Source organism: Callithrix jacchus, chromosome 6 (genome assembly GCF_049354715.1).
Source record: "Callithrix jacchus isolate 240 chromosome 6, calJac240_pri, whole genome shotgun sequence".
Taxonomy (NCBI): domain Eukaryota; kingdom Metazoa; phylum Chordata; class Mammalia; order Primates; family Cebidae; genus Callithrix; species Callithrix jacchus.
The window spans coordinates 60,696,323-60,708,090 of NC_133507.1; the positions used below are offsets into that span (position 1 = coordinate 60,696,323).

Sequence of the window (11,768 nt, forward strand, 5' to 3'; positions counted from 1 at the left end):
TAATATTTAGAAGCATAAAATATCTCTTTATATATCCAGATCAAATATGTGTCTCAGACAAGCTTTGCAGTTTTTTTTTTAAACAGAGCCTACTACATATTTCTTGATCTAGGTTGATTCTGAATTTTCTGTTTGTTGCCTCTATAAACAAGATTTCCCTGTTGCCTGAGGAATGCTTGTCTTGAGAGATGTTGTTCAAGCACTGAGAATTCTTGCTCACTTCAATTTGGGAAACAGATTATAGTGTATTTCTCTTTTGAAGATTTATGGCATTTAAAGTCTTCATAAACTCGGTGGTGGACTAACTCTTGTTTAACTTTGAGAAAAAAATTACTCATTCTTAGAGCATATATTTACTTATAATTCTGATACTGGAATTAAATGACAGTATAGATAGTTTGGTTTATTTGATACAATTCTAGACTACTGGTATTATTAATTGGCATTTGATTTTAAAGTGTTTCGATTTCATTTAAGTATTAGTAAAACTAAATCTAATTCAAAAATTTATAAGCATATTGTAAAGCACCACATGAGCTCTACTGGCATTACTTATTTGACCTCAGTAATCTCTGCCCTAGAGCTCTTAGGCTTTTTGTGCCTTCTTGCCTTATTTAGCCCTTTGATTGGCACTTTGGGGACACTATCTCTGGGCAATGGGCCCCAAGTTGCAGAAGTTGTATCTTTCTTCCAACAAACAGGAAGAAATGGCCCTGCCATTATTACTCCTTTCCCAGCAGAGAGGTCTGACCAGGTTTATGCACAGGCATTGTTGTTTTTATTTTGAGCATATGTGTGAGAAAGGAGTGGGTAGTTGCAGAAGCTGAGTGTTTAAGAGCGCTAGGGCAAGAAGAACTTGTACAGATAGTGACAAGGTCATGGGGAAGGCAGGGATGGTAGAGGGATTAAAGCCAAGAAGGAGTAATGAGTGCTGGCCAGTATGTGAGACAGATGTAAAAAGCAGTATTTTGATACATGGATACTTTGTTTTATTGCACTTACAGATATTGTAATTTTTACAAATTAAAGATTAATGGCAACCATGTGTCAAGGAAGTCTATGGGCACCATTTTTCCATCAGCATATGCTGACTTCATGTCTGCCACATGTTGGTAATTCTCACAAGATTTCAAACTTGTAATTATTATATTTCATGTGGTGCTCTATGATCAGTGATCTTTGACATTATTATTGTAATTGTTTTAAGTGCCATGAATGACACCCATATAAGATGACGAACTTTATGGATAAATGTTGAGTGACTTCTGATTGCTCCACTGACCAGCCATTTCTGTCCTTCTTCCTCTCCTTGGGCCTCCCTAGTCTCTGAGACACAGCAGTATTGAAATTAGGGCAATGAATAGTCCTATAGTGACCTCTTAAGTGTTCAACTGAAAGGAATCATAGGTCTCTAACATTAAATCAAAAGCTAGAAATGATTAAGCTTAGTGAGAAAGTGTGTCAAAGCTGAGACAGGATAAAAGCTTGGCCTCTTGTGCCAGTTAGCAAAAGTGCTAATTCATTGAACACACGAAGGATAAGAAAGAGAAACAGCCTTATTGTTGATGTAGAGAAAATTTTAGTGGCCTGAATAGATGAACAAACTGCAACATTCCCTTAAGCCAAAGCCTAATCCAGGGTAAGACCCTAGCCCTCTTCAATTCTATGAAGACTTGAGAAAGATGAGGAAGTTTCAGAAGCAAAGTTTGAAGCTAGCAGAAGTTGGTATATGACGTTTAAGGAAAGTAGCAGCCTCCATAACATAAAAGTGCAAGATGAAGCAGCAGTGCTTAATAATGTAGAAGCTACAGCAAGTTATCTCACTAAGATCATTGATGAACAGATTTTTGATGTATATGAAACAGTTTTCTATTGGAAGAAGATGCCATCTAAGACTTTCATAGCTAGAGAGAGGTCACTAAAACCATGGAATCTCATGATAAAACTTGAATGGGTAAGGAGTTGCTTCTTCTGGATGAGCAAAGAATGTGGTTTTATGGAATGGAATCCACTCCTGTTGAAGATGCTGTGAACATTGTTTGACAACAAAGGATTTAGAATATTACATAAACTTAGTTGATAAATTAGCAGCAGGGTTTGAGAAGACTGACTCCAATTTTGAAAGAAGTTCTACCAGGGGTAAAAGCTGTCAAGCACCGTTGTATGCTGCAGAGAAATCATTCATGAAAGAGTTGATTGATGCTGCAAACATTATTGTTGTCTTAGTATAGCCACAGCCACCACAACCTTCAGCAACTACCACCCTGATCAGTCAGCAGCCATCAACATCAAGGCAAGACCCTCCCTCTGCAAAAGTTCAGAACTTGCTGAATGCTCAGATGATTATTAGCACTTTTTAGCAATAAAATATTTTTAATTATATACACTGGGTTTTTTATAATGCTATTGCATACTTAATAGACTACAATATAGTATAAATATAACTTTTCTATGTACTGGGAAACCAAAACATTTGTGACTTGCTTTATTGCAATATTTTCTTTGTTTCAGTGATCTGGAATAGAACTTGCAATATCTCCAAGGTATGCCAGTACTTAAAAATAACACGGTACTTAAAAATAGCACAGAATGGCAAAAACTAATAAAACCAGTAAAAACAGCAAAAACTAATATTGCCATTATTAATATTATTATAAACATCTGTTCTCACCTATATATTAATCACTGGTATTATGTATTGATTTTCTTGGTGTGTAGTACCACAAATTCTGCTAGATTTTCAGTAGATTTTTCTGAGTATTCTAGATAGATGTCTATTGTCTATATATAATGAAAATAGTTCTTTTTTTCTTATAGTTTTACTAGTTAAATATCTTGTGTTGGCCAGAAACTTATAGTGAAAATATTAAATAACAGTGCTAGCCAGCATCTATTTTATTCCTTTTGGAAATGCCAAATATTTATTATGGGACTTGAAAGGTTTTTGATTTGCTTCTGCATTGTTAAAGAAATGTCCTTCCATTTGTAGTTTAAGAGTCAGTATCAGGAGTAGATGCTGAATTTATATGAAATGTCTCCTCAATTCCTATTCATGTGATGGATTTTCCTGATATACCTTCAGTATATAAAATCCTTAGAATAAACTATATTTGCTCTTAGTAGATTATTTTTCATGTAAGTTAATATTTTATTGAGCATCTTTGTACCTAATGTTTTTAAGTGAGATTAGTTTATATGGTTGTGGGCAGAGGGCCTATCTTTAATTTTTTGTTTTCATTTTAGAATTATGCTTACATTGTAAGCTTTGCCTGCCCACCTGTCTTCCTTCACTTATTTCTGTCTTTTGGTATGTTCCAAAATAATTTATATAGCATTAGAGTGAGCCTTCTTCCTCAAAGCACTGTGTAAAGCCATCTTCTAGAGTTTGGTTGTTGGCCAGGCGTGGTGGCTTGCACTGGTAATCCCAACACTTTGAGAGGCTGAGGTAGGAGGGTTGCTTGAGCCTACAAGTTTGAGACTAGCCTGGGCAACGTAGTGAGACAAAAAAATTAAAAAATTAGCCAGGCATGGTGTGATGTGTGCCTGTAGTCCCAGGTATTTGGAAGGCTAAAGTAGGAGGCTGCAGTGAGCAGTGGTTATGCCACTGCATTCCAGCCTGGGCAACAGCGAGACCCTGTTTCAGCAAAATATAAAAATAAAATAAAAAATAGAGTTTGGTTATCTTTCTTGGTAGTTTTTATTTCTGTACTTATTTGGAGTGGGGAGCTGCAAGGGTCATGAGCTTTTGATTTTCTGTTTTTTGGTTTAATTTGGTATTCTCATTTTAAGAAGCATTTATATCTCATTTTTTCAAAGAATAGGATTTTTTTCTTTTTTGTCTTTTATAATTTTTGAATCATTAGAAAATGCTTATCAATCAGAACATTACTGATTTTTATGGAAGTCAGTAAACTTTGGTCTTTTCTTAGATACATGTCAGAGAGCAAAGCATATTTTAACTAATACCTTGTGCTTCTTACAGAGATCAGCAGGCAAAATAAAGTCATTCAAGAAAAAAAGGATAACTTGTTAAAATTGATTGCTGAAGTAAAAGACAAAAAGCAAGAATTGGAAGTACTGACTGCAAATATCCAGGATCTTAAGGAAGAATATTCTAGGAAGAAGGAAAGTAAGTTTCCTGTTGTAAACATACTGATCTAAAATTTAAAGTGGTGACAGTTCACCATTATTAAGTACATGTTGCCTGTTCCAGTTCGTTGCTAAAAATGGATTACAGTACCTCAGGGCACACTAGCCACTTATCTCTGCAAGATGTCGTTAAAGCAAGCTAGCTCGGTTTTATTTTCTTTTGTCTTACTTAAAAGGCCTTCTCTTGTGATTTTTAACATAATCAGAGTAATAATGAAATTGATATGAGGGTTTAATTAAGCAGGGTGAGAAATGGTATCCCTATATAAAATTTGCTTTGGACAAGCCATTGTGTACTTTTTGCAACAAGTATTTATTGACCATACATTCTCTGCCAAGTAATATTAAGCACTCTTTTTATGCTGCAAAATCTCTTTGTATAAAGAACTTTCATATTCAAATGAATGCAGCTTTTAGAAAGGAACCTGTTTTCTCACAAACTAGGTAATATATTCTTCAAATCTCCTGAAAATAGCAAAGTTTAATGCTTTTTTCTTGTGGAGTTCTTATCCAAGTCTAAACTGTGAAATTATTTTTCTCATTACTTAGGGGCTATTGTGCTACTTTAAAGTATGCTTAGGGATTGTTGTGCTAATTTTAAAAAAAGAAAAGAAAAAAACTCAACTAGCATGAAATAAGGCTGACTTCTCATAAGAAATAGTTATGCTTAAAGGAATAGAACATTTCCCTATGAAACAATTGGTTATCTAGAAAAAACACAATAGTATAAAGGAAGTCTGTCTATTTCTATGCTAGCCATACAAATCCCTGGCCTATTTATTCATGCTACTACATAATAAAGTAAAACAAAGCTTATTCTTTTCACTATCTGTATACATTTTCTTGAGCAGTTTTTCCTTCCAACGAAAATGAACAGAAGCTTCAATTGGTAGATATAGAAACAGTAAGCGGAAGCAGATTCAGAGGCTTGGCATCATTTTATAGTTGATTTTAAGTTTAAAAAATTAACTCAGTGAGCATTAATTTACTGTCATTTAAAACATTTGCATTTGTATGTTTTTCAATCACAGCTATTTCTACTGCTAATAAAGCAAATGCAGAGAGGTTGAAAAGGCTGCAGAAATCTGCAGACTTGTATAAAGATCGACTTGGACTAGAAATTCGAAAAATTTATGGTAAGTTTGTTAATATAAATAAAGCATAGTAGATTAGAAAAGTATGTCTTTTCTTAAGTAGAGGAGAATTTTAAGAATATTTTCAACTGAAATAATGACCACATTAACTTTTTAGAAAATAGGAAAAATTACAGTTTTTAAATTTTTCTAATACAGTTACTGATACTCTAGTTATTTATCATTCAATATTTCAATAAATGTATTTTTGGCACGATTGTCAACATGCAAATAATTTGTATTATTCCTATCAGCATTGTATTAGCATTTCCTCAGTTACTTATAGCCTTCATAATGGTAATTTTTAAAGAGTGGTATAATAATTCATCATTAGTGTAGCATAATTTATTCAACCATTTATCTATTGTTTAACACATATTTTGCTTCTAACAACATTTGGATTCTGCCAGTTTTTTCAGCTTTAAACATACAGTCATCCCCTGTTATTCATGGTTTCTGTTACTCACCTTCAACCGTGGTCTGATGCTATTAAATAGATGAGTATAGTACAATAAGATATTTTGAGTGAGAGAGAAGTCACATTCATATAGCTTTTGTGACAGTATATTATTGTAATTGTTCTATTTTTTTATTAGTTGTTGTTGTTAATCTCTTTCTGTGCCTAATATACAACTTAAACTTTATCATAGGTATGTACATGTAGGAAAAAACATAGTATGGATGGTCCCTGACTTATGATAGTTCAACTTAAAATTTTTTGACTTTATAATCAGTTTATCTGGGTGTTAAATGCATTTTTGCTTTACAGTGTTTTTGACTTATGATGTGTTTATTGGCACATAGTGCCATTGTAAGTCAAGGAGCATCTGTTTACATAGGGTTTGGTACTACCCGTGGTTTCAGGCATCTGTTGGGGGTCTTGGAACATATTTCTCCCTGGTGCATAAGGGGGGACTATTATAAACTAGTGAGGATAGCCTTATCTTCTTGTATGGTTTCCATCTAATTTGTTTCCTAGAGAGGAATTGCTAGGCCATAAAAAGCATGAATATTTTTATGCCTGTTTGCGTGTATATCACATGCACATCACTAATGTATAGCAATGTTTGTTGTGTCTGGGCTTCCCAAGATGACTCTCAGGTTTGGTGATTCACTAGAAGGACTTAGCATATAGTCATATTCATGGCTAAGATTTACTGCAGCAAAAGGATTCAAAACAGGAACAGGAAAGGAACAAAAGCATGTGGGGCTAAGTCTAGAGGAAACCTGGCACAAGCTTTCAAGAGTCCTAACCCAGTAAAGCGAAACAGGATGTGTTTAATTCCTTCAGCATCATATTGTGACAACACACGAGAAGTGTTGTCTCCCCGAAGCTTATTAGAGGATCTGGAAGCTTGTGCCTGGTTCTCCTTGGACTTTAACTCCATGTATTTTTTCCTTTTGCTGATCTTGTTGTATCCTTTTGCTGTAATAAATCATAGCCCTGAGTATGGCCATATGCTGCTGAGTGAATCCTATGAGTTCTCCTAGTGAATCATCAAAAAGACCACAGCTGCCGAGGGTTCACCAGGCAAGCAGGGCTTTCTAAGTTTCCAAGGATAGCAGTCTTGGCCCTGGCATATTAACTTTTATGCACACCTATCCACAATGTATGAGAGAACCCATTTCATTGTATTGTTACCAGATTTCTATTTTTTAAGGTTTTTTTTTTTTTTTAATGTTTGTGGCAGTTGACTAGGCACGAATAGAACTTTTTAAAAAAAATTCATTTCTTTGATTATTAATAAAAACGGGTTTTTCCATTTGCTTACTAATTACATTTCTTTCTTGGCCGGTTTGAGTTGTTTTTCCATACATCTATTGGTCCTATCAGTTAGAATGAGTTTTTAATAAAAAGAAAATTAAACTTCAACTCAGATTTTTGATCCATTGAGCTCTTAAGTTTATACTTACTGTCATCCTGGGGTGCTTTTTAATTTAGTTTTGTTTTTAAACAGTCAGTTTTAAGCCTTTAAAGTTATTCTTAGATTTAAAATATATTTTGTCTCGCTTTCAAAGTCAGAAATAACATTTTAAGAAAGAGAAAACCCAAGTTAAAACTCTTTGTTCTTGCCTAAAATTTATATTTTATGAAATCTTGTTTTCCTTGGCATGCATCTCCCTCATTCTTCCTCATTACTGTTGACAGTTTTAAAACCTAATGTATTGACATTATATTTCCTTCCATAGTTGATTGCAAGACAATTTCTTTTTAAGTTTCTGAAAATTCGTTTTAATTTTAAAAGTTTGTATTGAGATTTTCTAATTATGCTATAGAAAAAACTAAAATGTATGTAAACTTTTGTGCATTTTGTCACTACCATTTTGAATTTCTATGAGGTCTTTGGGGCCACTTGCAGGTCTTTTGGAAAATAAGCTTTAAGTACAGGTAGCTGTAGAAAAATGTCAAATTAAATTTGTTTGATAATATATTTTTTGTGATAAACTATAACCTGTAACTTGCCATTTTAATCATTTTTAAGTGTACGATTCATTGAGATTAATTATGTTCACAGTGTTGTGCAACCACCACAAACCACTATTTATTTCCAAAATTTTACATCACCCCAGAGACTATCTGTGAAGTAATAAGTCCCCATTCCTTCCTTCTCCATTCCATGGTAACCTCTAATCTACCTTCTGTCGATGAATTTTTCTCTTCTAGATATTTCATACAAGTCGAATCATATATCCTTTCGTGTCTGGCTTATTTCACTTTTGTTTTCAAGGTTCATCCATGTTGTTACATGTGTCAGAACTTCATTTCATTTTATAGCTGAATAATCCATTGTATGTATATACTATATCCATTCATCTGTTGGTGGACACTGGGTTGTTTCCACTTTTTGGCTACGATGAATAATGTCACTATGAACATTGGGGTATAATTATCTACTTGAGTCTTTGTTTTCTGTTTTTTTTGGGTATATCCTTAGGTATGAAATTGCTGGATCATATTTAAACTTTTTGAGGATCTGCCAAACTGTTTTTCACAGTGGCTGTACCATTTTACATTTCTACCAGCAATGTCCTAGGGTTCCAGTTTCTCCACATCCTCACCAACACTGTTATTTTCCATTTATTTATTTGCCATCCTACTGGGTATGAAATGGTATCTCATTGTCATTTCAGCTTACATTTACATAATGACTAGGGATGTTGAGCATCTTTTTGTGTACTTAATGGCCATTTTTATATATTCTTTGGATAAATGTCTATTCAAGTTTTTTGCCGATTACTGAATTGGGTGGTTTTTAGGTGTAGGAGTTTTAAATACATTCTATGTATTCAACCTTTATCAGATAAATGATTTGCAAATATTTTCTGCCATTCTTTAGGTTGTCTTTTCCTTCTCTTGATAGTGTTCTTTGAAGAACAAAAGATTTTAATTTGAACATCAAATTATCTAGTTTTTCTTTTGTTGGCTGTGTTTTTGATGTCATATCGAAACTGTAATATATTTTAAAATGAATCTGTAACTTCTGCACTTAGAATTTTTGGTTGCATGACTGTATATACTTAGCAGTGCAGATATTGATCAAAGATGGAGTAAGAAAGCATATCTCCACTGAAAGCTTTGACACTAAATAGTTTAATCTCTTTTCAGGTGAGAAATTGCAGTTTATATTCACTAATATTGACCCTAAGAATCCTGAGAGCCCATTTATGTTTTCCCTACATCTAAATGAAGCAAGGGACTATGAAGGTATGTACTAACATCTCTTAACTGGTTTTCAAGATTGGCATCGCAAAATGTTATTTCAGTCAGAATATAAAGTAATATGGAGGAATTGCTTCCTTTTTTAGTCTTGCTTTTTGGGTTATGGTCTTCTAAAGGAAGAGAATATAGTCTTGATTTATAGATATTATCTAGGATCCTTAACAAGAAGCATCTCTTCAGGATGGCACAGGGCCACAGTGCCTGGAAAATCTGAAAAGCAAAGATCATTGCATTCATGTGCAAATATGAATTGTCCTTTTAAACTTTTAAACTTTTTTAAAAGCTGAAGCTTTAAAGAATATGGTTGCTTAACTGTGAATATTAGAATTTATCCAAGTAGATGATTTTAAAATCTAATATAAAGTCACCAGAATTTAATAATTTTTCCAAAAATATATTTTTGAAAAAATGTTTCATCCTGGAAGTCTCAGACATTGATAATAAAGGGTAGTTACGGATTCTGCAGCTGGCCGAAAGGCCTTTGATTTATAAGGAAAATATGTCATTGATAATAATGTGAACAAGAAGACAAAAGAGATATGTTTATCTCTTGTTTATTCTTCTAATGCCCCTGTGTAAGGAATCCTTAACTTATTGGAATTCATAAAATTGGTTCTCAGCTCATTACACCTATGCTGTCATCTTACAGCCTTTGTAGTTGAAAGACACTCACATGAACTGCTAATCTGGCACAGTGCTGTGCCCTTGTGACTCAGTTCCTATTCCTAGGGAATTCATATTTTGAGAATCTATTTTATATACAGATGTTTGGGGTTTTTTTCTCTCTAAGTAAATATCTTCCAATCCAGTTAGTGCTAGATTTTAAAAAGCAAGCCCCCAAAAAACCTCTTATCTAGCTTTTCAATTTTCTCTAAATAGTATATTCTCTTATGGTATAGTCTAATAGTATATAGATAATAAGTTAAAATAGAATATACAGGATATATTTTGGACCAGAGACCCTTTGCTGTTGTTTCTCTACTGTGGTCATGGACCTTGTTTCCTAAGCAATCTGTACCAGAGAGCTGGAAAGCTGATAATGGTTAAATTTCTTTTCCTTTGACCACCTTCACTGGAGACTTGTCCCAGTGTACCAGCTGGTACAACTACATACAAGGACAATACTCTTATTTGTGACTTTGAGGCTCATTTGATTAATAGACCTTGTAAATACCACTCTTGGAATAGCAACCACATTTTCTAATGCCTGCCATTTCACTTGGAAAATGCTAGATATTTCTTCCATAATTGTAAGCTATTAAGGATGGGCATTGAAAATTATTCCTTTTTCAGGCCGGGCATGGTAGCTCACTCCTGTAATCCCAGCACTTTGGGAGGCAGAGGTGGCTGGATCACTTGAGGTCAGGAGTTCAAGACCAGTCTGGGCAACATGGCAAATCCCTGTCTCTACTAAAAATGCAAAAAATTAGGTGGGCATGTTCGCAGGTGCCTATAATCCCAGCTAATCGGGAAACTGAGGCAAGAGAATTGCTTGAATCCAGGAGGTGGAGGTTGCAGTCAGCTGAGATTGCACCGCTCCACTGTACTCCAGCCTTGGTGACAAATCAAGACTCTGTCTAAGAAAAAAAAAATTGGGCCAGGCGTGCTGGCTCAGGCCTGTAATCCAAGCACTTTGGAGGCTGAGGTGGGCGGATCACCAGAGGTTGGGAGTTCAAGAAAAAAGAAAGTGTTCTTTTTTTAAAAAACCCAGTGGTCAGAAAAGAAAAGTCAGTCAGACCAAAGTTTTGCAGAAAAAAAAATGACTTAACAGTTAAAAAAAAAAAAACTAGTTTAAATAGTTAAAACATGTAGATTTAAGATGATGGGCACTAAACTGTATCACTAAACTCTTTAATCCTTGATTGCCATCTGTTTAAATTTAAAGCAAGATTATAGTTTAGTAAGATTTGAATATTTAGAGATTAAACAAAGGAAGGGTCCAAAAGATAGTTGGCATATGATAATCAAGTGTATTCTTTTACACTCAAAGAATTTCATTAAAATATAATTGACATTCAAATCAAATGAGAGCATCTAATTTAGAAATGCTTCTCTGCCGTAAAAAGTCTCATTCTAATTGTGTTTTTTTTTTTCTAGTGTCAGATAGTGCCCCTCATCTTGAGTGCCTAACAGAATTTCAAGAGAATGTAAGGAAGACCAACAATTTTTCGGCTTTTCTTGCCAATGTTCGGAAAGCTTTTACTGCCACGGTTCATAATTAATGTACAAATAGTGTATATTAAAACGGTTTCTTTTTCTTCTCTGTTGTGTATGTCTTTTTAAAATAATTCTCATTATCTCTTGTCTGCCTGTAATCTTTGGTTATTTCTGTAACATATTCTGTGGTTTACTTCTTTCAATCACAGTAGTCCATCCTTATCTACAGTTTTGCTTTCCACCCTGTCAGTTACCCATGTTTCAGTTACCCCAGTCAACTGTGGTCCAAAAATATTAAAAGGGTAGAGTGCAGTACAAGATATTTTGAGAGAGAGAAAGAAACATTTCATATTTATAACTTTTATTATAGCATGTTATAATTGTTCTATTTTATTATTATTATTGTTGTTAATCTCTTTCTGTGCCTAATTCATAAATTAAGCTTTATCATAGATATTTATGTGTGGGGGAAAAAATATCTATATAGGATTTGGCACTATCTGAGGTTTTAGACATCTACTGAGGGTCTTGGAACATCCCCCACAGATAAGGGAGAACTACTGTATTTTAATTAAAATCTTAGGGAAAAGTATAAAGGAGAATGTGTT

General features: G+C 34.0%; 1 protein-coding gene across 4 annotated transcripts in view; it reads left to right on the plus strand.

Moving 5' to 3' along the window:
- SPC25 (SPC25 component of NDC80 kinetochore complex) overlaps positions 1–11,264 on the plus strand; it is a 50,305-nt gene extending 39,041 nt beyond the window's left edge. For 3 of the 4 annotated variants that reach the window (XM_017973424.4, XM_017973425.4, XM_002749297.7), the window contains exons 4-7: positions 3,983–4,129; positions 5,181–5,285; positions 8,890–8,988; positions 11,101–11,264. In XM_017973424.4, the coding sequence (XP_017828913.2) occupies positions 3,983–4,129; positions 5,181–5,285; positions 8,890–8,988; positions 11,101–11,225 (476 nt within the window). In that variant the 3' untranslated portion in view covers positions 11,226–11,264. Of the gene's footprint in view, positions 1–3,982; positions 4,130–5,180; positions 5,286–8,889; positions 8,989–10,296; positions 10,365–11,100 lie in introns of all 4 variants that reach the window. The other variant, XR_008482137.2, reaches the window with a different exon arrangement.
- The last annotated feature ends 504 nt before the right edge of the window (positions 11,265–11,768 follow it).